This window comes from Balaenoptera acutorostrata, chromosome 19, assembly GCF_949987535.1.
Source record: "Balaenoptera acutorostrata chromosome 19, mBalAcu1.1, whole genome shotgun sequence".
In the NCBI taxonomy this organism is placed as follows: Eukaryota; Metazoa; Chordata; class Mammalia; order Artiodactyla; family Balaenopteridae; genus Balaenoptera; species Balaenoptera acutorostrata.
The window spans coordinates 14,631,020-14,656,705 of NC_080082.1; the positions used below are offsets into that span (position 1 = coordinate 14,631,020).

Sequence of the window (25,686 nt, forward strand, 5' to 3'; positions counted from 1 at the left end):
ATACACACACATACATTCATATGTGTGTATTGATGTGCATAGATATATACATATTGTTAAAAGATAAACTGAGGCATATTAAAAATTTTAAGAGTTTATTGGAGCAAAAATCAATTCAAATGGGCCAGCACCGAACCTAAAATAGTTAGGAACACTCTACCAATGGGAGCTAAGGGAAAGACGTTTATATAGAAGAGACAGTTACAAAGCAAGGAAATTATTTGATTGGCTAGAGTGTAAGTGGCTGCATTATTCAGGAAAGCCTAGTTGGCTGCTTTGGCTGTTTGTTTAGACTTTGGTTTGCTTATTTAGGCTACTAAGGCATTAAGGCTACCTCAGTCTAATGGCCTCCTTGTTTAACAATTTATATATACACACATACACTTATACAGACACATATACATGTGCATGTGTGTGCAGGCCTAACCAGACACCTCTGGAAATCAGTTTGCAACCCATGGTCAAGTGGTCCAGAATGATGACAGCGGCACACAAAGGAGGGCAGAACTCCTGGGGTGGACTGTTTGCCATGGTGCCTTAGGTCAGTGCCCTGGAAGGAGAGACTGAGATAGAGATTCGTGGGTAGGATTTCAAGAGAAGGCAGGAGAGAGCAACAGGAAAGGGCAGAGGAAGAAGCCAAGCAAGCGTGTGGTCTCAGCTGGAGCCTCTTCTTGGTCTGATCTCATGGGGGGCTCTGGAGTGTGGATTGCGCCACGGGGTTGGCCCCACCTTGAAGCAAGGGGTAGGATGGTCCTTTGTACCCCTATGTCAATCAGGCGTTGGATGCAAGCTGCCCCCTCCAGGATGGGGGTCGGAGGGGAGGATGGCTGGGGCAGTTTGGTGGAGGGCAGTTCTCCTGCAGGGGGCAGCTATGAGCCACTAGCAGTCATCCTTCACAGCAGCTGAGGGATGGGCTACCAGCCTAGTTAAAGGTGATCTGTGAAAAGCACCAAGACCATCCCCTATAGATGCCTAAACTGCAGGCCTCAGAACATCCTGACTCAAATGGGCTTAAACCAGGGGTTGGCAGGCTTTTTCTGTAAAGTTCCAGACTATGGTCAGTGTTTTAGGGTTTGCAAGCTGTAAACCCTGCCTTCTTCAACTCTGCCCCGTGGCACAGAACCACCACAAACAGTATGTAAATGAAAGGGTGCTGCCATGTTCCAATACAAGTTTATTTACAGAAACAGGTATTGAGCCAGATTTGGCTCATGGGCCATAATATATTGACTCTTAGCTTAAACTATGAGAGGCTCCTAATGAGAAAGGCCATGAGAAGGATTGGCTCCTGGTGGAGGAGACCAGGTCTCCAGCCCTGCTTCTCGGCAGTTCTCTTGGTTCTGTTCTCCATCCCAAAAACGGCTTCATCCTCAGGCTGGTAGCAAGCTGGCTAGAGCAGTTCCAGGCATCACATCCAGATGCAGAAGGAGCCCATCTCATTTGGTCCCTGATAAGAATAAGGAAACCTTTCCCAGGGGTACCCGCAGTAGACCTCCCCTCACATTTCATTGGCCAGGAGTAGGTCACATGTCTAGCCATAAGCCAATCACTGGCAAGGGACATGGGATTATCACATCTAGCTGAGACTAACTAGGATTTGCCTGTGACTCAAGCATGCTGGGAGCAGAGAAGAGGGGAAGGCCATTGGGGGGAGGGGGGCAGCCAACAGTGTTTGCAGCACAAGTGTACTTGCAGTTTTTTAAAAATCGTATTTGTTGTGGTATAATGTACATATAATAAGCAGTATCGATTTGCAGTGTAAAATTCCATGAGTTTAGACAGTTGTATACAGCCATGTAATCACCACCACAATCAAAATACGGCATCTCCATCACCCCCAAAATGTTCCTATGTCTGGTCAGGCCATCCTGCACTAGCAGCCGCCAATCTCAGATTAGTTTGCATTTTCTAGAATTATATGTATGGAATCAGCTATTAAGTATTCTCCTGAGTCTGGATACGTGCGTTTTAAAGTGGCACCATTTTCTGTCCCTCCAGCTGCTCACACCCGAAGGTTTGGGGGTGACCCAGAAGCGCTTCTCAGAACATCCTTCTTCCCCTTTGAAGGGCTGCCAGCCCCTGTTCTCAAGGAAGGAAGCAAAATGTGACTCCCATGCTGCCTTGCCACTGGCTGTTTTCCATCCTTCCTGCAGGAAAGTCTGTTTGCTTCCTGGCAGGGCTCTCCGTAATGTTACTGTTGCTCTCTGATCCCCACAGCTGGCGCAGATCTTGCCGACCGAGGAGAACTTCCTTCTGTGCTTCAGGCAGCATGTGGGCTCCAGCACCGAGTTTATGGAGGTGAGACCAAGGCGCTGCCTTCTCTCTTGCACATCGGGGCCTGCCTTTCTCTCGTGTTCAGAGCCAGGCCCACCCAATGCCTGGGAATGGTCCCTGGAAGACGCTAAACCCCTTTTGAGTAGCTCAGCTACTCAAAATGTGATCCACGGACCAGGAGCATCAATGTCACCACCACCTGGGTGCTTGTTAGAAATACAGAGTCCCTGACCCACTGAATCAGAATCTACATTTTAGCAAGATCCCCAGGTGACGTGTGTGCACGTTAAAGTGTGGGGAATAAGGTGAGAGGTAAGCTTGCATAAAGTACCTTTGGAAAATAATGTGTACACACCACTTCCCATTTGGGTATTTGCCATAGATATTTGCATATTACAAGCTCTGAGAAATCCTGCAGTAATGAGACCTGTTTCACTTGGTTTGCCTCCAGAATCTTTCATATTTTCTTCTCACTCAATAGCATTAGTGTTCCTGGAATTCAGAGTCCCAAGGAGCATTCTTGAGAAGGATGGATTTAGGTACCATTCTAAAACTGAAAAAGCCCAGTGAGAATTCCAGTTTCCAGTATCTTCCAGGTTTGGTCTTTGACTGTGGTCCGGGCTTCACTGTCCATCTTTAAAATGGATGTTGCCATCTTTGCAGTAGCAATTCTTTGAGATCCTCATGGGAAATAGGACATCCAAACTCAAGTGTCTTTTAAGTAACATTCAGTTGATAGATTGAACCATGTGAAATTGCTCATATTTAACCATTCTTTATTTACAAAAATTGGAAATTCCATATGGTTTAACCAAATATATTACTAATCCTGATGTCCAGCAAACTACCAGTTATTTTTTTGCTATTTTTCTGGGGCTCTGCACCCTAGCCATTCAATGTATGTGTCCCTCAAGGTGAAATTCAACCCATACCACCACCCCCCCCCACACACACACACATGCTGCCTGCTGTGATAAATAATGACTAGCCTTCAACACAACTCCAGTCGCCATTTGTCATGTTAAGTCCATTTCTAGCCACTGGTAATCCCCTGTCCCTGATTCACTGCTTAAAAATGACTGGAGAGCTAGTCCAGAAACACACATGGCAGTGAGTTCCCCACACAGATAGAAAATCAGTTAGAAATAATGGATTCTTAGGGCAGAAGACTCATTTTTTTAAGTGGTAGCTTGCCTAAGCATCAGATATGGATTTAATTTTATTGTGCTTTAAAGGATTTTCTCCAGTTTTTTCACGATGGCAAAATTCCATAAGCTGGTCACTGACATGCTGGATTCTGTTCTTAGTCCCCCCTCTTGCCTGTCTAGGAGGAAAAGTCCGCATATACATAGAACTTGTCAGGGTGCTGCTTTTGTGAGTGTCAGTTTTTCTGTCTGTAGAAAAGGGAGCGTTTATACTTGATTACTCCTTTCCTGATAGGGAGGCGGCCAGAGATTGGCCTCCCTTCCACCTATGATCAGGAAAATGGGGATGACAGCTTGCAGGGGGCAGAGATGCTTAAAGAGGAGGGGAAGGAAACCCTCTCTCTCTAAATCATCAGTGGCTTCTCTCTGTGTAGTTGACATGGTTTCATATTTTACCTGCCTTTATCCTTTAAGCCCCAGAATAACTACTGAGCCTATATCACCCCCATCCCACAGGTTTCCTGGGACCCCATCATCCTACAGGACCATCCCCTCCTGGGGTTGTCCATTCGTTCCATCTTTATCAGCTGGAAACATGAAATGGCCCCTCTGTAGCCCTGAAAGGTTTGTGCTGTCAGATGCTTCCATCCCACTGCTCATCACAACATTTTAATTTCTAATGTTAGTGACACCTCAGGATTTCTTTGAGATTTCACAAAGCCCAGGTCTCTTGAACTCTTTTCCTTGAATGGGAAGAGAATAATGACCATACTTTGTGATGGCTGAGCACAAAGTATTGGATGGGAAGAGAAGTCCAGCGTGAGAGCATGGAGCTGGGGGTGGATCCAGGGAGGGAGGGAGAGAGGGAGGGAGGGAGGTCAGACCTGCTAGGATGGTCTCACTCTGAAAGCAGCTGGCTGCTCTGCTTTCTGGGAGGACTGGGGTCCCTTCAGGTTATCCTCCCCTGAAGCAATTTAGGGGGTGTCTGCCTTTTTCTCCCAGTCAAGACTCAACCTAGATGAACTAAATTCCAATACACTAAAGGCATGCAGGTGGTTGGTGAAGTCATATTTGAAAATCTGCACATATTTCTTTGTGCTTACTCAAGGGCGGGCTTTCGGAGCATGGGAAGGAATAGTCTGATGGAGCTGGGCATTTTCTTTCCCCAAAGAAAGAACTCTCCCCTAATCAAAAATCATTTACCCAAGTTGTATGTGGAAAAAATCTACCTTTTTATTGGGACTTGCTCATGTCTCATAACTTTTTAAAAAATCAGGATCAAATTTTTTGAGCCACTACTATACCATGAGAATTACACAGCCTAGTTTGCTGGTATGGAAGAAAGATCCTAAAATATCTATACATTCTCACACTCCTCACAATAAAAGGGGGACATGCCATCAACAGACGAACGTGTGGTACATATATATAATGAAATATTGCTCAGCCATAAAAGAGGAATGAAATAATGCCATTTGCAGCTACATGGATGGAGCGAAGAGATTATCATACTAAGAGAAGTAAGTCAGAAAGAGAAAGACAAATACCATATGATATCACTGATATGTAGAATCTAAAATATGACACAAATGAACTTATCTACGAAACAGAAATGGATTCACAGACACAGAGAACAGACTTGTGGCTGCCAAGGGGGAGGGGGTTGGGGGAAGGATGGATTGGGAGTCTGGGACTAGCAGATGCAAACTATTATATATAGAATGGATAAACACCAAAGTCCTGCTGTATAGCACAGGGAACTATATTCAATAACCTGTGATAAATCATAACGGAAAAAATATATGTGTGTGTGTGTGTGTGTGTGTGTATATGTATATATCTGAATCGCTTTGCTGTACACCAGAAACTAACACAACATTGTAAATCAACCACAATAAAAATTTTTTTTAAAGTGGGGGACATGATGTGGAGAAGTTGAGGAGACAGGAGATCAAATTTGGGAAAAGAATTAGTGCCTGCTGACTCTCAGAAAATCAAGTGTTGCTGGTGTCTAGCTGTGCTGTTTGGAGCTGAGGGAGAAGGGAATAAAAATCAAGGGAAGAAAACTTGGAAGAAAATCTAAGAACTGTGATCAGGCACCAAAATAGACCAAAGATTAGGAAACAGGGTTCTCTGGGCCTTTTGTCCCAGATACACCCACTCCCACCCCCCACCATGGTATTCCCTCCTCCCCACAAGATAGATTGGGTTAAACACTGGGGTTTCAGGACAGTTGCATTCAGGACCAGATTTTTGCAGGACCATTGTATTAGTTAACTATCGCTGTGTGTCAAATTACCCCCCAAAATTTACCAGCCTAAGGCAACATTTATTATCTCTCAGTTTCTGTGGTTGGAAATTTGGTAACAGCTCAGCCAAGTGGCTCTGGTTCAGAGTCAAGATGTCAGCTGGGCTGCAGTCATCTGAAGGCTTGACTGGAGCTGGAAGATGCACTTCCAAGACGGTGCACTCACGTGGCTGTTGGCAAGGGGCCTCAGTTCCTCACTACATGAGCCTTTCTATAGGGCTGCTTGAGTGTCCTTATGACGTGGCATCTGGCTTCCTCCAGAGTGAGTGATCAAAGAGAGAGAACAAGAAGGAAGCCTCAATGTCTTTATGACCTAGGCTTGGAAGCCACACACTGCCATATCTGCCGTGTTCTATTCATTAGAAGTGAGTCACTAAGTTCAGTCCACATTCAAGGAGAGGGGAACTAGGGAGGTGAAGAATTGGTGGACATTTTAAAACCATTCCTACTGTTTTTCCTTGTTTCTCCTGTGTGATGTCTGCTCCTGCTCAGATGGCCAGAACAGAGAGGAAGGAGGTGGTCAGACCCATATCACCTGCTGAAGCTCTGCTTCTCTTTGATCCCCCAGATGCTGTGGTCAGCAGGCAGTTCTCTGGTCCCTCACAGGGACCCAATGCATGTACTGAATAACTGGGACTCAGATCAGAGCCCAGAACGAGTATGGAACAAGATCCAGTGATGGACCGATTGTCTAGGCCCAGATCACATGCCTACCTCTGGAGATGGGTCAGCCCCTCTTGAACCATGTGGACTGAGCATGAGAGAGGGGTGGTTTCCTAAAAAAAAAGGGGGTGATGCTTTTTATCAGAAAGATGGGGGAGTGGCCTTGGGACAGTCTAAACAAACTGATTACACTACCAATTCTGTTCCACCTTCAGACATGGCTGCCATATGCATCGTGGTGGAGGGGTAGAGGACACAGTACAATGAAGAGTAACCAAAGCCTGCTTCTGCCCCTTCCAGAGGGTTCTTACCCTTGCTCCCAACTCCCACGCAGAGAATGAGAAGCTTCCAGAACAGTAAAAGGACACCCAATATACCCACAGCAAAAATGGGATCCAACAGATCATAGTGCTAGTTCTGGTAAAAATCTGCCGGTTAACACCTTAGAAAACCATAACCCTGGTTACAAGATGATCCTGAAGCCAGTTATAGTAAGGAGCCCTTGTCCCAGCAGGGTTTTTTTCTTCTCTATGTGACCTTGGCCAAGATACTTTCCCTTATTTCTTCATCTGCGACATGGAAGGGACCGGTCTAGACCATCTCCATGTCCCCATCTCACTGTAATATTCTTGAATATCAAGACCCAGCCTGGCCCATTAAAGGAAGATGGAGGGAAGCTTATAGGTGTGGATAAATCTTTGTGAATAGGTTGACATTCCCATTGCAGGCTTGGCGGAAGTATGACACAGACAGAAGCGGCTACATCGAAGCCAATGAGCTCAAGGTAAGATGAGCCTTGGAGAGGGCATGGAGGGTGCAGAGAATGGGCCTGAGACCAAAGTGGTGGTGGGTTTAAGGAACCTGGGGAGGGAGGAGAGGGTGGGTGAGGAATTTGGGTGTGTGGTCTGCTTAGGGATACTCAGGCCCGGCTCTGAATGGTTGGACATGTTCAGCCATGTGAAATCAGCAACACAGAGCTGTAGGAGTTCAACCAGTTCACATTCCTCTGCACGTCAGTGCCCAGGACAGGCATCCTCAAGGCATTCCAGCAGTTTGGCCTTCTGGCTTGCACGTCTACCCCTAAATTCCTCTGGACCCAAGGAGTCCCAGGCACTACTTAGCATGTGTCCTGGGCTCTCTGAGGAGCCAGAGCCAGTTTCTACTGCCTGGCCTATGGGGTGAGGTTGCATCCAGCCGCTCCCTCCCCCTTCAGGGTTACTCCACAAGCATTAAGGGGTGAGGGAATTGTGAGGGCTGCAAGCTATGCAAATGATGGGCCCCGGAAAACAGTGTTGAGTGACTGTCTGAAGGAACAGGTAAGTGAGTCAGGGACAGACAGCCTGAACTGGGAGCTCTGAAGAGGACTTTGGTATTCCAGGGATTCCTGTCTGACCTGCTGAAGAAGGCGAACCGACCATATGATGAACCTAAGCTCCAAGAGTACACCCAAACCATAGTGAGTGGCTGAAAGTATCCCTCCTCCACAGGGGTGCAGGACATGGGCCCCAAATCAGTGGGATTTGGGGTTTGTGGGGTCGTTAGTTGGCTGACTCTTCAGGCCCAGGAGAAGTGACTCCCAGTGGCAGCCAGCAAGAGGGATGCTAGTTCATGGGCCCTGCACCCTCTCTCTTGAGGTCCCCACTCAGCCAAATGCTCCTGGGCCAGTGTAAGACTGGAGCATCTGTTTCCATGACAGCCTCTACAGCTCCAGGAGAGGATAAACTTGGAGAGGGTGGGCCTTTGGTGCTGGTCTGCTGTCTTCTGCGGCCCTGTCCCTGAGAAAGGGGGAGGGGAGACATGAGCAAGTCCCTGCTGTCTCCCCAGTGACCGATCCAGCCCATGCTGGTCCCTGCCACGAGGTGACCTCAGAGGACGCATGAGCATACTCCCCCATCCTCCTTCCTCTCCAGTACAGGGGATGGCAGGCCAAGGTCCCACATGAGAGGTCAAAGCAAATAACCCAGGCACCACTTTCTGTCCCCAACAGCTACGGATGTTTGACTTGAACGGGGACGGCAAACTGGGCCTCTCGGAGATGTCCCGGTAAGTGCCTGCCCTCACTCACCCCAGCATCACTTTTCACAAGATCCCTGCAGATCATCCCTGTGCTACCATCCCTATCGCCAAGATCAATCAGTGGGGAAGGTGACAGGTCGGGTGTCCTGAAGCGCAAATCAAAGTCAGATCAAATCATGATCATCATCACCTCAATGTTCCGTCTCCCTCTTTTTAGAACTTTCCACTGACACCTGATTATAAAGTGCTCAGAGATCGTTTCCATAACTACAGATGCTCCTTCTGCATCCCCTCCCCCCAGGTCCGAGTTGTTCTTGCCTCTGCTCTGTCTCCTAATCGCTGCTCTAACATTCTCTTTCCAGACTCTTGCCTGTACAGGAAAACTTCCTGCTTAAATTTCAGGTAAAATAGCCTCTTTGCTTTTCTTCAGTTCCTCCCTTCCCCTCATCCCTCTGAGCTCACCCTTCTTCAACACACACACACACACACACACACACACACACACACACACACACTCACTCTGCAGGGCTTTAGCTTCTGTCTTTAATACCTTGGGCCTTCCAGGGCATGAAGCTGACCTCGGAGGAGTTCAACGCAATCTTCGCATTTTATGACAAGGTAAGACAGAGGACGGTGTGGATGGAAAAGCAGGAGGCCCATTCCAGCCCCCCACTTCCCCCAAACCCCACCAGAATGGCTCGCCTTGGTCCTTAGGAGTAAACAAGCTGTCGGAGCAGCAATCTGAGCCAGGCAGTTTCTTCCTGTCCCTTTGGATTCCCTGCAGCATCTTCTGCTGTGTGAGAAGATAACTGTCCTTCACAGTGTGTGGCCTGTGGAACCCAAGGTTTTGGTTCCTTAAAAGTACAGGAGAGAATAGCTCATGGAAGAGGGTTATGCCTGGAACTAGGGTGTGATTACATTGTTGGTACCCGAGGAGAGGAGGTGCTCAGTACTGCTCCCCTGGTGCCAGGTCATAATCTTGTTGTCTTCCTAGGAAGTGGGGAGTGAGAGGCCCTCCGTACCAATGTCGCCCCTCCCTTAGCTGCCCCTGTGTGGGTGACTCCAATGGTCTTCCTTAGAACTATAGGCTTGGGGGTAAACTTTAAATAGCCCCGTGTTCATCCTGACACCTTATTGTGGGATTCGACACCCAGGGAGTTAGCGAAATGCTTCTTGAACCTCACTTACAATTTCAATGCAAATGAAAAACACCAGAAGGGAAGGTTACCAACAGTTTGCCCTGGACCATCCCGTTCCTGCAGTGACTGGTAAAGTCAGAAGTGACACGTTATTTGGGCACCTCTTTTGCTCAGAGTAGAGACCATTAGCAAAGCTAGACTCTGGTCGGAGGTCGTGGGGCCTGAGTTCTGAGGCTCTGTGCTGACCCTCTGCTCCCCGCCAGGACGGAAGTGGCTACATTGATGAGAATGAGCTGGACGCCCTCCTGAAGGATTTGTATGAGAAAAACAAGAAGGTGAGTGGCTGAGCCCAGAGGTGGGGTGCTGTCCTGGAGGTGGGATGGGGGTGGGAAGGAAGGCCAAGGGGTGCATTTTGCTCCTCTCTGATCACCCCCTAACAAGGCAACGGCAGTTTTTTGGTTTGATTTTTTTCTGGTTGAATTGATTGATGTTTTGTTTTTTTTTAATATACATAAAGAAGTTTGCCATCTTCACCACTCTTAAGTACAGTTCAGTGGCATTAAGTACATTCACACTGTTGTGCAACCATCACCACCATCCAGCACTCTTTTTCATCTTCCCAGAATGAAACTCTGTAGCCGTTAAACAATAACTCCCCCTTGCTGCCTGCCCCCGGCCACTGGCACTCATCATTCTACTTTCTCTGTGAATCTCACTGCTCTAAATACTTCATACAAGTGGAATAATACAGTATTTGTCTTTCTGTGTCTGGCTTATTTCACTCAGCGTAACATCTTCAAGGTTCATCCGTGTTGTAGCACATGTCAGAAATTCCTTCCTTTTTAAGGGTCAGTAACATTCCATGGTGTGTCTATCCCACATTTTATCTGTCCATTCACAGGCAGACACTTGGGTTTCTTCTACCTGCTGCCTGATGTAAATAATGCAGCTGTAAGGCCACGGCAGTTTTGATGTGGCCCAGTTCTTGGAAGTGTCCGCCACATGGCCAAGAAAAAAGACTTTTTTACAGGAACCGGGAGATGAGTCTTGGCAGCGTTTTCCTCTACCTCCTGCAAAATGTCTTTCTCTGAGAAAATGGTTTTGCTGCTTTCTTTAATTAGATGAGGAACGCTCTATAATTCCTTGCGTTGTCTAACTGCCTGGGCGGTCAGGCTAGAGCTAAATATAATGCTCAATTTCAGGGCAAAAAATTCATCACAGCCTCTATCTGTCTCCCTTTCCAACTGCCTTCCGACTTCTTTATCCTGAATATCATCCTTCATTTCTTTCACCCTAAATTTATTTTTTTTCTTTACACTACCTACAATTGCTTTTTGAAAGAGGCAGAAAACAAATTATAAGCAAGTACTTCCTAGGAAGACAGGAAGTACTCACCAAGTGTTTGAACTCGGCAAACTTTTTCCTGGCACCAAACTCTAGGAGAAAATTATTTGTGCATCCTTATGTGTCCAAGGAATGTTGCGCACCGTAATGGAAAATATTTTTAACTGTAATTGTATTAATGAGGCATGATTATTCTCCATATGACCCTGCTTTATGCCTGAGGCTGATGGGCCTTGAAGGCAGGCATTAAATCTTGGGAGAGACCCGAATCTCCTGGTCATCATCTAACTAGGCTCTTTCTTGATTACCACAAAAGACAACTCATATGGCTACACAGCTTGACTCGAGATGTGAAAACAAAAGAGTCAGGTGTTGGAGCTAGGAAACAACTCTGAAGGTTAGAGAACAAGGATATTAATAAAATTGTTTATCCAGGAGCCTTCCACCTGTACTAAGCTCCAGATTTAGCACATGGGGATTGAGTGAATGTATCAGTAGAGAGAGCTGCATGCTTGTAAATAACAGCCCCTGAGTTGGGAGGGGAATGGCCATTTTTAGGTGAGCCCACATGGCAGATGCATATGCCTTTTTAAATAAATTTATTATTTATTTATTTTTGGCTGTGTTGGGTCTTCGTTGCTGCGTGCAGGCTTCCTCTAGTTGCGGCGAGTGGGGGCTACTCTTCATTGCCGTGCGCAGGCTTCTCATTGCGATGGCTTCTCTTGTTGCAGAGCACAGGATCTAGACGTGCGGGCTTCAGCAGTTGTGGCACACGGGCTCAGTAGTTGTGGGTCGCAGGCTCTAGAACACAGGCTCCGTAGTTGTGGTGCACGGGCTTCGTTGCTCCACAGCATGTGGGATCTTCTCGGACCCGGGCTCGAACCCGTGTCCCCTGCCTTGGCAGGCAGATTCTTTACCATTGCGCCACCAGGGAAGTCCGCGTATGCCATTTTGATGGTGCCTGCACGGACGGTGATTCGGTTTCTGAGCAGATTAATGTTTGAGGCTCCTGAAGGACAGGATGATGGGCTCAAACTTCGACCATTCCCTAGCACTCCTAAGACAGTTGCAACTTGCTAAAGCCATCCTCAGCTTCAAGCAATACTTCTAGACACAGAAAGTAAGCAGCCCCCTCTGTCCATTCTGCTAAAACTCTTGATGCCACACTGAACTGGAGGGTTTTGTCAAGCTCAGGCTTGATATATGGGGTCACTTCCTTAGCTCCTAATTGAGTGGTAGGTTGCTCAGGCACACCCCAGTGTTATGGACTAGGTGACGTTTTTTCCAGGAACTTCACAACTTTAGTGAAGATGCCCCTCAAAAAGCTAGAGATGCTTGCAAAGTGCCTTGGGGCTGGGTGGTGGCACAAACCCAGGAATCAGTAACATGAGGGGATGTCACCAAAGGATGCAATAAAAGACTGACCTTGGAGCACTGAGGACACGTGAGCCAAGTAAAGAATTACTCAGGGGACTAAGACTCTATATGGCTGTAGAGTTGGTCCCATCCTTTAGCCAATACCTTAGTCTTTACACCTCAATTTTCTCATTAGCTGAATGGAGATAATGACCCATCAGCCTGGAAGGGGAACTATTTAAAAAAATGTATATATATATATATATCTGCCAATATGCTCAATACAAAAGGAGGAGGAGGAGGAAGAGGAAGGAGGGAGGGAAAGAAAAAGACAGTTGTTTAGTGATTTTCCAATGTTGATGATGACTTTGCTCTATTTCAGAACTTTTGGCTATCTCCACCCAAAGCAACACAAGGCATGTGGGTGTTGGTTTTCTGTAAATGTTGGCCTACATTTTATATGAGACTATGGGCATATGTTTGTGGGTCACCTGTCTTAGTGCCCCTTAAGGCCACAGGGAGCCAGTGAACAAGCAGTAGGCTGGTAGGCTTGCTGCTGGAGGAGAAAGGAGTTAGAATCCCTTGTTTCGCTGGGTGAGGCTTTTAGGGAAGCATGATCCAAGGGGCCTGAAGACAAAACCAGGGAGTTCCCCTGGCGTTCTCCTCCTCACCTGCAGGGACCCAGCAGATTGAGTAAACAGAGGCTCACTGAGGGAGAGGAATTTAGAGAAGCTATGCATAGATAATGACTGTCATCAATAGCTACTGTTTGGAGTGATGCTGTGTGTCAGGTACTGTGCTAAGTATTGTTTACATTCATTTCCTCATCTAATCATCATAACACCTCAATGAGGCAGGCTCATTACTGTACCCATTTTACAGATGAGGCAGCTCAGACTCAGAAAAGGTTGAATACTTTCCCCAAAGCAATGCAGCCAGTAAGTGAAAGGAAGAGCGTTTTTCATCCAGGGCTTTCTGACTCCAAGGCCCATGCTTTGTGTGCCTCTAAGCTACTTGCGCTGAGATGGGATAAGGGAAAGGTTCTGGCTGAATGAACAGCTGGGCCGTGTAGGTGGGGCATCCTCTGAGCCTCTTACCCTCTCCCTCTCTGTCTCCTAGGAAATGAACATCCAACAGCTCACCAGCTACAGAAAGAGCGTCATGTCCTTGGCCGAGGCGGGGAAGCTCTACCGCAAGGACCTGGAGATTGTCCTCTGCAGTGAGCCCCCCATGTAAAAGGGGGGATGGGGGTTGCTTCTCCACCTCCCCCCAAACCTGCCCCTGCTGCCCTGCCACTTCCACCCAGACCCGGAGATCCTGAGCATCCCTCCCGCTGCCCCTGCCATCTGCACACACACCAGCCTGCAGAGCAGGAAAGAAGAGATGGAGAAGGGGCTGCTGACGGGCTCCCTGGAGCCCCCTCCAACCCAACCCTGGCTGACCAGTCACAGCGCTCTGCATGCAGAGGGGCACCAACCGCATAGAAGGTGGGCGGGGGCACAGGTGGGGAGTCCCTCGTTCTCTTCGCTGTGATGCATGAGCTCATTCGCTGTATGATTTAGGCTTCTATGTCCAACAGAGTGGACCCTCCCCTCTGCCTCTCCCCCATGCCACCAGCCACCCCGAACCCCCAGGTTCCATGCCCCGCCTCGCTAGTGGTGTAGCTGTCTTCTCAGAGCTCCTTGTTCGTGGCGGGCACCGGCCCTGTCCTTGACTCAGCGTGCTCCCTTTCCCTTTGGGTTTCTTGTTTACCAAAGAAGAGTTTACAGACAATAAAAAGGAAATGTTCTCCTGTGGAAGCTCTCCCAGTTCTGGCTGAGTGGTCAACTTTCTCTCTACCGCCAGTCCCTGACAAAGAGAGAGCCTGTTCTCGACTGAGTGGGGAGAGTGGGGGGACCACCCAACTGGGGCATAACCACTAGAAGCAAGGGTGTGGGACCCCAGGACACTGTACTTTCCCTTGCCACTCAATGCCTTCTCTCCATCAGCCTGTCACTTCTCTACTCCACGTTTGTTTCCACATTTCTGAAATCATAACAGTAGTTATCAGTTCATTGAAAGTTTACTAAATGTCAGGTATTATGCAAAAAGTTTGCCTGCGGTATCTCTCTTAGTCCCTTGAGAGGGGTGCTGTGATTGTCTCCAGCGTACAGATGAGGAAACTCAAGATTAAAGAGGTCAAGTAACGAGCCCCATGTCTTAGGGCCAGTTGGCGGCGCAAAGCCAGGGTATGAATCCCGAGGATTGGATCCACATTTTTTTTTTTTAATTGGCCGCACCGCACGGCTTGCAGGACCTTAGTTCCTTGACTGGGGATTGAACCCGAGCCCCCTGCAGTGGAAGCGCGGAGTTCTAACCACTGGACCGCCAGGGAATTCCCTGGATCCACATTCTTTACAGTAGGGCTACCAATGGCCTGTGGCAACAGTGGGACTAGGTGATCTCCACCCAGCAGGGGGACCTCCACCCAGGAGTTCCAGGCACCACGAACTTAACTTCTCCCCCCTCGAAATGCAATTTGCCCCACAGCAACATATCAGATGCCCCTTGGTATAGGGCCAGCATGGCCTTTGGGTGCACAGAACTCTTTGGGATCCTAGAACAGAGAGATACCTGATTTTTTTTAATGCTATCAGATACTGACTGTTTTGACATTACCTCATTTAACGTCCCAACAATCCTTGCGATGGATACGATTTTCAGATGAAGAAACTAAAGCTCAAAGACGTTAAGTCACTTTGGAAGTGTCCATTCAATAACCAGGAACTCACCTGGAGCAATAGAGCCCCCTGGGTCGAATATACGCCTCCTTTCTTTCCCAGCCACGCCCCTTTCTGAGAGAACCTGTCCTGTTCACCCCCTGGATGATGCAGCCAGCGAGCCACCTGACCTCTGTCTGCCTGCCCACAGCTGACGGGGCCGAGAGTGGACATCTGTTCCAGGCGGGGCCCCTAAGAGTCTTCTGGAATCTGAGGTTGAGAGCCAGGGCTGTCAGGCAGAATGTGTGGCATTGAAGCTGGGTGGTGATACAGCTTTGGGGGCAAGAGGTGGCACGACGGTGATCCAAAACCAAGCCCGAAGTGATGCTGAGAAGAGTAGGAACCAAGAGCCTGGGAGAGTCAGAGAGCAGTGGAGAGAAGATGCAGAGAAAAACAGGAAAGAAGGAAGGGAGGAAGGACAGAGATTGAGAGAGAGAGAAAGAGACAGAAACAGAGTGAAGGGAAGGGGAACCATCCAACAGCTCCCATGAGGCCCTGTTGCAAGGCCTGATACCGATTTCCCTGCCACCTCTATGTATCCTACCAGGGGATCTCCTGTCCACTAAGCGCAGCCCCCCACCCTATCATCCCTAGTTGTCCTCGGCCAGCATCCCCCAGGATGAGGCGCTGTAGCCCAGTCTACAGCTTCACACCTGCCCTCCCGACACACACTGCTCTGCCTGGGCTTCCCCTCAAAGCCCCCGAGACAAGATGGGGTGGAGCGGTTGCCACAGCCTGGGATCCATGCAGGGGCAGAGCTGGGTCCTTTCCTACCTGGTTGCAACTCCGGGACCCAGATTTGCTGGAAAGGGAAAGGGCCTGGGAGCCCTTTCTCCCAGGCACAATCTCTATTCAGCAGAAGGGGAAACTCATGCCGTCAGGGACACTTGGTCTTTCATAAGCCCGTTTAGTTCACTGTGAATGCAGGTATCTGTCTATTGAGACAAAGGGAGAGGGGAGAGTGATGCCAAGGCCATCACAGTGCTGTGCCGTCCTCAGGGCTGCGCTGACTCTCTCCTGTGTTAGGAGCCCACGCCAGGGGAACAGGGGCCTGGGGTGGCATCTGGGATTCATTCCACCCTCTTCTTTCTTGCGGACACTAGACTTTGTTGCTGCCTGACTCACAGGTGCATTAGGAGCTGGTGAGCTCTAAACACAGCCCATCAGCGGAAGATCCTAGCCCAGCTCCATGCCCTTGAGTGGAATTTCCCACTCCACATAGAGCCTTGGGACCTGAGACCGAAGTCCAGAATAGAGCAGTCCCATGCAGATGCAGAGATTTCAACCTTAAAGGCAACTGTCTCCCGGGTACATTCTCCATTCACAAAATTCCCTTTGGAAAGATTACCGAAAGTCAGGCACAAACCCATCTAACTCTGTATTTTGGAGGGGGACACCTGCCTTCTACCCTAGCCTCCCAGGACCACCCCAGGAATGGCCCTGCCCATGTGAGGTCCAGCACCTTTCTCTTGTCTTGAGTTTCTCCAGGCAACTCTATCAACAGCCCCACCTTCTAACACAAAGGTCAGCAGAAACAGGCTATGAAGAAAAAGGAAAATGCCCAGGAACACCAAGTCCAGTTAGTAAGTCCCGAGAAAGAGGGCTACTTACTAGCCACTTCCTGTGAGGAAGTGTCACACAGCTAACTCGATTAGCTGGAATTAGTTGCATCTCAGGGCCGAGAGAGCAGGCTGGTCAAATCCACAAGGTGCCAGGTCACTGGGAAGAACCCGAAATGGTTTGGACCACTGCAGTTCTTTCCCCAAGCAAAGTGTCAATAATATAATTTTCCTGACAACTACTTTCTACCACAGGTTGTGTGGGGAGACGGCAGGAAGACAAAGCATAGGGGATAGGCTCGGTGGCACTGAGAGGGCATGGCCCTGACCCTCGGGGAACACGTGATCCCACGAGGAGCCTCCCTTTGGTGTACTTGGTGCACCCTTGAACGTGTGGCCCACACGCCCCCTTTGGCAGCAGCAACAAAGGGACTGCCCCTTCCTCTGGGAATCCCTCCCTGGCTTCCCAATGTTTAGCTTGGGTGCCACTCCCATGGGCACCTTCGTTCAATAATAAGTATTTGTTGAGTACCTTCATGGAGCTTATACTCTAAGGTGAAAAAGACAATACATAGATTAAAATGTTCATAAAGTTGTGATACATGCTCTAAAGTTCAACAAGGGAAAGAGATAGGAAGAGGGGAGGGAGGCGTTATTTTAGGTTCTCTGAATAGGTGAAATTCAAGAAGAGATGTGAATGAGGTGAGGAGGTGGACCTTGCTGCCATCTTGGGGAAGGGAGTCCAGATGGAGGAAACAGCCAGTGCAAAGGCCCTGAGGTGGGAGAGTTCCTGGCATGCTCAGAAATGTGGTCACTGGGGCCGGGCAGAATGAGGGAAGGGGGTGAACAGTTGATGGGGCTGGGGAAACAGGTGAGGCCAGGTGGAGGCCACAACAAAAAGGACTTCGGATCTTACTGTGTCAAAGGAAGCCACTGAGGGGGGAGATCATCAGAGAAGTGACATGATTTATTTTCAAGGTCACTCTGGCTCCTGTGTCAACACTAAACTATAGGAGGCAAGGGAGAAAGCAGAGGCGCCAGTTAGGAGGCTGACGCACCAGGGCCACTGAGAAACGCTGATGACTTGGACCAAGGAAGTGGTGGGAGGTGACAGCAAATAGCAGATTCTGGACCTGTTTCTAGGATTGAATCAAAAGGGCTTGCTAAGGACTGGATACGTGACACGTGAGAAAAACAGGAGTCAAGAAATGACTCCGAGGCTGCTAGCTGGAGCAGCTGGGTGTGTGGTGGGTGCCAGTAACCGAGACGGGAGAGGAGCAGGTTTGGGGATGGGTGGTGGTGGGGTAACTGGGATTTGGGACACGCTGCCTGGCATTTGGTGTCTGTCAGGACATCAACGGAAAACAGACTGCACATTCACATTGTGAACCTTCAACAAACATCCATGAGACAGACAAATGCTAGGTGCTGGGGACACAGCAGTGAATAGGATAGTCCCTGGCTGCCGAGAGCTTAAAGCCTCCTGGGCCTGAGAGATGAGGAAACTAGCAACTCCGCATGGTAAGTGGTAGGTCAGAAAAAAGCACAGGAAGAGGTCCCTAGATTGGGGGTGGGGGTGAATTCCTTGGTGAGAATGCCTGGCAGTTAAAACATTAGCGTCCACAGTGGCACCAGAGCCAGAGGAAGCCAGGCTCAACTGGGGGGACTGCAAGTCCCTTGAGAGCTGAACCTCAGAGGGGAGAAGCTCAGAAGGTAAAGCTCAAGGACCAGACAGGACCAGCTTGTGCAGGGCTGGACACCACTCTCTTTTCCCAGGCCGCTTTGCAACTCCTTTCTTCTCCTTCTGGAGAAGGTCCTGGCTCAACCGTCACCTCCTCAGTGAGGCCCACCCTGATTAAACTGCAACCCACTCACCCCCACCCCATGCCCCATAACCCCTCCCCACCAGGAATATTTTTCCCCATAGCACATGACCACGTGCCCTGATGTGTGTTCGGGTGCTCCCCCAGCTAGAAGGTAAGTCCTCCAGGGCGGTGCTCACACTCTACTGTCCTGCCCACACCTGCTCAACCCACACACCTGGGGGCACCGTTCCTTCCAGCCTCCTCCTCACCTGGCACCCCTCAGCTCCCCAGAATAGTGGCCCCAAAGATGTCTGAGCCCTAAATCCTCGGATGTAGCGAATACGTTATTTTACGTGGCAAAGGGGAATTGGGACTGTAGAAGGAATTAAGGTTGCTAATCAGCTGACTTTAAGAAGATTATCTCGGATTATCCAGGTGGGCCCAAAGTAATCACAAAGGTCCTTGGATGTGAAAGAGGCAGGCAGAACCCAGAGTCAGAATGATGCAGTAAGCGGGAAGCATTTAGAAACTAGGAAAGGCGGGAATACATTCTCCCTTAGAGCCTGCAGAAGCCCCGCAGGCCTGCCGACACCTCAATTTTAACCCATTTTGGACTTCTGACCTCCAGAACTGTAAGGTAATAAATTTGTATTGTTCTAAGCCACCAAGTTTGTGGTAAGTGGCTACAGCAGCCAACAGGAAGTGAATACAAAACATAAAACATAGGTCCACCTACTCGATATTTGTGTTCCTGTCACATGATGAAATATGGGTAAGAATGTATCTTCCTGCGAGTGTTTCTGTGAGGATCCAGAGGATGCCAGTCGCACACACGCTTCGCACGGTGCCTGGCACGCAGTCTCACTAACTGGCAGCCGTGGGATGATGTCTGCTGTGGCCGTAGCGCAGGAGGCTTCCTCTGCTTTCTGCTCTGTGTTCTGTGGCTGCCCCAGGACTCACGGGGACCCAGCTGGTTCCAAATTTGGGAAGTCTCACCTTTTAGAGAAGGCGCCCACCTGGTGTACCGCATCCTCCTTCAGGGATGGGAGTCCTCCAAACCTGGCGGACACCCCAAGGGACAGTTCTGTCTGCCATGGCCCAGGAGCTGACCTCACACACCAGGCCCATGAGGGGGGTCCTGGAAACCACCCAGAAGCCTGGCTCAGGGTGCTCGGTCCTCCTTACGCCTGTCATTTGTTTCCACTCAGGGATCATAGTCAACCGGGAGAAGTTGGCCAGACCGCCCCTTTGTTGGTCTCAAGTTCCCCATCTGTAGAATGGGAAGCTTGGAGTGAACGGTGTGCAAGCCTCCTTCAAAATCTTACCCCCTGACAGCTCACTGAAGAGCGTTTATAAATGACAAACAAACACATCGAAGATGACTGACATCATCAGCCATTAGGGAAATGCCACTGTGAGATCCCACTGCACACCAGTGTAAACTGAGTATCATTTTTAAATGTCTTATCCCCGCTTACAAAAGCAGAATCTACTAAATTGTTGTGGATGACAGGGAGCTGAAGAAGAAAAAAGGCTTCCTCATAGAGCCAGTAAGTTGAGTGTTAAAACAACATTACCGACAGTTTAAAAAAATAACCATAATGAAATTCCCACATCCCTCCATGCAGTGCTCTGTAATTCATTCTTGTTCCACTGGATCTTGGATTAGCAGTCTGCTTTCATGAAGCCATCTGCTTCTGGACCAAAAAGAGTCCTGGAAATCCTGACTCGACCCACATTTATAGTCTGAGAGCTGCTTAACTGACATCAGCTCAGAAGCCTGCACCCAAGAGTCTATTCTTTATATAAAGTATGAACGGTTTGAAGCACCTGGTACAGTCTTTTATCACAAGGTTCTAAGACTGTCCTTTTTAATTGACGACACATGCTGCACCCTGCAGCTTAGAGCAGAGCCTTCAGGCAAACACCAGACTAAACGAAAACATCTCTAAGATGACACAGACTTCATGGCTGTGGTTAATTGATTACTCTAACCAATAAGATCAAAATGGAGGAGAGTAAACTTCTCTCTCAGGCTATAGTACAGAATGATTTCATGAGACTTTAGATGAGCCTTTGCCCTGAGGGTAAAAATATATGGGCAGTGAGGCACTGACAAATCACGAGGAGCTTCCATAAACCACACGATTTCTAAAATACTTACATTAACATTTCATCTATATAAGCATAACCTCAGGAAGGCCAAAAACGTTCTGTGATCTGACAAGTCTTCTTGTGCAAATCTTACAAGAGTAACACATCAAACAAACCTAACTCTTTCTGGCACTCTCTTTTGATAAGATGCAAAAACAAATCTTTGTGATTTTCCAGGGCTCCTCTGAGAAATCTCAAATTTAACATAGTAGGTGTAAAAGATATCTTGAAAATTTTCTCTTTTTTTTTATATTTATTAAATTATTTGAAAAGGGAGAATCTAAAGAGTTACCAGAAGGGATGTAGACACTTGATTAATATATGATCATGGGTGCCTGAGGAACAATCCTTGGTTACCCACTTAATTAACAACATTTAAAAGTAAACAGACCCAGGGGGCTTCCCTGGTGGCGCAGTGGTTGAGAGTCTGCCTGCCAATGCAGGGGACACGGGTTCGAGCCCTGGTCTGGGAAGATCCCACATGCCGCGGAGCAACTGGTCCCGTGAGCCACAACTACTGAGCATGCGCGTCTGGAGCCTGTGCTCCGCAACGAAAGGCCGCGATAGTGAGAGGCCCGCGCACCGCGATGAAGAGTGGCCCCCGCTCGCCGCAACTAGAGAAAGCCCCCGCACGAAACGAACGCCCAACACAGCCAAATATATAAATAAATAAATAAATAAATAAAAATAATAAAATAAAAGTAAACAGACCCAAGAGTATTGAAGGCATATGTCCACATAAAAATTTGCACACAAATGTTCACAGCAGCATTATTCATAATAGCCAAGAAGTGGAAACAAACCAAATGCCCATCAACTGATGAATGGATAAATAAAATGTGGTGTATCCATACACTGGAATATTAATCACTCATAAAACGGAATGAAGTACTGATACATGCTACAACATGGATGAAACTCAAAAACATTATACTAAGAAGTTACACAAAAAAGGCCCCATATTGTATAATTCTATTCATATGAAATGTCCAGAACAGACAAATCCATTGAGACCAAGATCGCACATGCCTCGCGGCCAAAAAACCAAAACATAAAACAGGAGCAATATTGTAACAAATTCTATAAAGACTTTTTAAGAAATGGTCCACATCAAAAAAAATCTTTAAAAAAAAAAAAAGAAAATGTTCTGGAATTAGGCAGAATTAGATAGTGGTGATAGTGGTCACGGTCGCACAACCTAACAATATACTAAAAACCACTGACCTATACTCTCTACAAAGGTGAATAATATCTTAATTTTCTTTTAAAATGCCTATGCAGGCATTGATTGTAAAAAAATTAAGTAAAATAAACAGAATTATACACATAGCTTGTTCATAAGTGAGGAGTTTCTATTTTTTGTGTTGTAAAATGGTCTATTCAAGGACACGACAAATTCAACGTAAAGCACCAAAAAGTTTTCTGGTGGGATACAGAATCTCTGCTATCGAGAATAACCTTCTGTATTGTAGGCAATGGTATTAATCAGTAAACCAAGGAGGCAAGCCCACCCAACCTGAGCAAACTTTGCTAAAATAAAATATATTTCACCGTTTCTTTTCAGAAAAAGGTATTATAAAGTAATACAAATAAAATTCACTTTCACTTTCCAAACCTTGTCCTTCACGGTGCCCTTTCACATTCTGGAACAGACTGATGCTTTACTGTAGGCCAGAGAGTCTGCAGGGTCAAAACTATTTTCATAATAATGATAAAATGTTATTTATGTTAACATACAATGTGTTCATCATTGGTATTTTCAAATGACTCAATAAATAAGTAATTTTTTTAATGTCTCCATTTTGATTTCAAATGCGGTAAGTATTGATAGTTTTAACCCACATAAGCAAAAGCTCTTTGGGTAATCTCAAATGAGTTTTAAGAATGTAGAGGGGAGGACTTCGCTGGTGGCACAGTGGTTAGGAGTCCGCCTGCCAGTGCAGGGGACACGGGTTCAGGCCCTGGTCCGGGGGGATCCCAGCGGAGTAGCTGGGCCCGTGCACCACGACTACTAAGCCTGCACTCTAGAGCTCGCGAGCCACAACTACTGAAGCCCACGTGCTACAACTACTGAAGCCCACGAGCCTAGAGCCCGTGCTCTGCAACGGGAGAAGCCAACCGCAGTGAGAGGCCCGCACACCATGGCGAGGAGCAGCCCCCGCTCACCGCAGCTAGAGAGGGCCCGCACGCAGCAACGAAGACCCAACTCAGCCAAAAATATATAAATAAATAAACAAATAAATTAAAAAAAAAAAAGAATGTAGAGGGGAAAACCACATCTTAAAACAGTGTTGAGTGTGAAAGGAAACAGATTAAGAAGTGGTGTAACAATACCACCTATGTGAATTAGAAGTACTTACAAGACAGCAACGATGCTTTGTTAGAGCATTAAGACAACCAAAAGACATCCATTGAGTGTTCCAGAATGGTGGCCTACAGTGGGAGAGGGAGGCATGGGAGTGGGAAAGCTCATTCAGAGGGCCTGAAACAAGGCAGGGACCTTGCACAGACCATTGATAATAAACTGCCACAAACGGAGAAGGGTGCTGAAATTCACCCTAGGCTCCGAAGGTTCCCATGTCCCCTCCCACAGGAAGCTGCAGCTGCCCAGGACAGAGCTGACGCCACACAGAGACCCTGTCCTGGCTCCTAGCATCATCGTCTTCCCGGAGGTGCCTCATCCTGGAGGATTTTCTCCAGCGCATCCACACATGGTGAGGAGCAAGGGAGAGTTGGCCTTGGAGGGAGCAGCCCCGAGGAGAGGGAAGGCAGGTAGGGCTGGGTAGATACCAGAGAGGCAATGCAAGCATATTTATCATGTACAGACCACCTACATGGACCAAAGGGGTTGTTCAGTTGCAGGGATAAGGGTGGGAGTGCTGGCCGGGTGGGAAGCCTGTACCTAACATGGAAATAGGCAGAAAGTGACAAAAGTGGCTGGAGGGACCGACCACGCTGTCTGTCATCCTGTTAAGTGGACTGAAGTTTTTAAAAGGTGCATGAGTTAGAGCGCCACAGTGCCTGCGGTGAGGGGTGGCGGAGGAAAAAGGAACCCAGGAGAGACACACAGAATCCAGACTGGAGGGCCAGAAGCTGAGAGAAGAAAGTTCTTCAAAAGGTGCAGAGCGATCCCCAGGGTCAGCGCCACCAGCTCAAATCCCACGGATGTGTCTCAAAGGGCACATGCTCCATCACATCAAACCAACCATGGAAATATCAGTGATCAACGCCGAATGACCTGCTGGTTTCCGCTTAACCAGTGCCCTGACCGACGACGGGGACCTGGCTGCTTGTCAAAGAAATAGATTTCACTGTCATTCAGCTTGGTTATGAAGTTTGTCATTGTTAGATGACTATCGTTTGGAGCATTAACCACAGGCTATGAGCTACACTCACACTGGGGTTTATATAATGAAGAACCACAACAGACCTGCCCGGATAAGGCTCCCAGTCGAGGAGATGGCAAATACTTCCAACAGGCAAATAATCACAGGAGTGTTCTTGCCTTTTTGAGTCCCATACAAAATGCCTAATCTCTCATCCTATTCATCCCGTTGATTTTAAGGCGGCCCCTCTCCCTGTCCCTCTGTGCCCACCCTCCACTCTCTCTCCGCAACCCCAGGCTCTCTGCACAACTCTTTCTCCAGTGACCTGTCCCCTCTTCTTCCCTCACTGCCCTCAGTAATATTCCAGGGACACACTGTGGTCTGTAACTGCCCCTCTTCAGGACCAACCAGGTAAATGATCTGTAGGGCTCAGTGCTAAAAAGAAAATGCGGGGCCTCCTTCTTCAAAAAAGTATGAAGAATTTCAAGGCAAGGACAGCAGAGCATTACACCAAGCGTGGGGCCCTGTGTGGCCCCTCAGGTTTGCACACTCCAAAAGCCAGCCCCGTGCCCCCAGGACGCGGAGACAAAAACGAGCTCATCGACCACCAGCCTGGGGCAGAACAGGACAGATGCCCACCTGCGCAGCCCAGTCTGTGACCCATCAGCTTGTCATGAGCAGGGGATGGGCTCTCATCACTAACTGCCCCCAACGGGACCCAGAATCTCACCAACTCCCCGTAAAAGGGATCGCTAACACTTGTTAGAGCAGAAATTGCAAATGGAACTCAACGGTTAAAGAAAAGCAAGGATCCTGAATAGTAATTTAAAAAACCAAAGTGAAGCTGTGAAGAGTCCTCTGTGAGCACAAAACTACGCTCTGAATCACAAAAGCCTGCATAGCTGGCCCCGGCTTTGGGGCAGGTATGGACAGGGCAGCACGTCCCCCAGGGACATGTCAGCAAACAGAGAGATGACACTGAAGGGGCTCCGGCTGTCCCCAGAGCCGCAGCCTAGAGGAGGACGCCTCTTCTCACCCCAAAGGTGGCCTTTCTAAGTCCTGAAGGAAGAAGGCTGCTGCTCAGGACTCCCCTTTCTTGGCCTCCGGTTTCATGAAAATCACTGAAGTCAGGAGGCACTCCTCTGAAGTAGGTTATTGCATCAAAGACTAAGCAGCTGAAACCACAGCCGGGTTAACTGGCAAGGAGCTGAAGAGCCCCAGGCAAAAGTATAAAGGGGAAAAGAAATGGACCCAAAAAGGCAGGGAGGCCACAAGATCCGGAGACTTACCACCTGCAGAGCATCCCTCAACTGAGAGACTGCAGTCGGTGGGTAAAACCCCCAACTTCCTGGTGCCATTTCCCGTGGCTCACACCCCACCCCCTGCCCTGTGCCCCCACCCCAGCATCCAGTGCACCCCAAGTCAGAAAGCAGTTGAATCCCAGGATGAGAAAATCAGAAGTCTGATGAGTCCCGTCATGACAATACGATCCCAGGACAAAATACTGCCCACAATGTTTCGAAAGAGGCAGCCTCCTTCCCATCCAAATGGAGAGAGGAGGCATCACCGTGCCACAGCAGAGAGACAAGGAAGGTGTGCAGCCCATGCTCTACCGAAAAAGCAAGAGGAGAGTCACATGGGCCTTCAGAAGGCCATCAGCAGCAAGTCATGGCTCTACAACACAAACAAATCGGGAAGAAAGGGAATGGTTTGAAAAAGATGCAGCCTTCCAATCCCAGATGAGATATGTGTCCAGCAGGCAAGTGTTGGAAGAGGAAGGGGAGCAGTGAAGGGGGCAAGTGTTCCCTGCATCTGGCCAATGCTCCCCTGGAAAATGA

At 48.3% G+C, this 25,686-nt stretch overlaps 1 protein-coding gene across 1 annotated transcript in view; it reads left to right on the forward strand.

Annotated features, from left to right (window-relative positions):
- The window catches only part of CALB2 (calbindin 2), a 28,413-nt gene extending 14,372 nt beyond the window's left edge, over positions 1-14,041 (forward strand). Inside the window, exons 4-11 of the mRNA XM_007198244.2 lie at positions 2,218-2,298; positions 7,118-7,174; positions 7,769-7,846; positions 8,378-8,433; positions 8,769-8,808; positions 8,971-9,024; positions 9,809-9,880; positions 13,365-14,041. Of these exons, the coding sequence (XP_007198306.2) occupies positions 2,218-2,298; positions 7,118-7,174; positions 7,769-7,846; positions 8,378-8,433; positions 8,769-8,808; positions 8,971-9,024; positions 9,809-9,880; positions 13,365-13,481 (555 nt within the window). The 3' untranslated portion in view covers positions 13,482-14,041. The remainder of the gene's footprint in view (positions 1-2,217; positions 2,299-7,117; positions 7,175-7,768; positions 7,847-8,377; positions 8,434-8,768; positions 8,809-8,970; positions 9,025-9,808; positions 9,881-13,364) is intronic.
- The last annotated feature ends 11,645 nt before the right edge of the window (positions 14,042-25,686 follow it).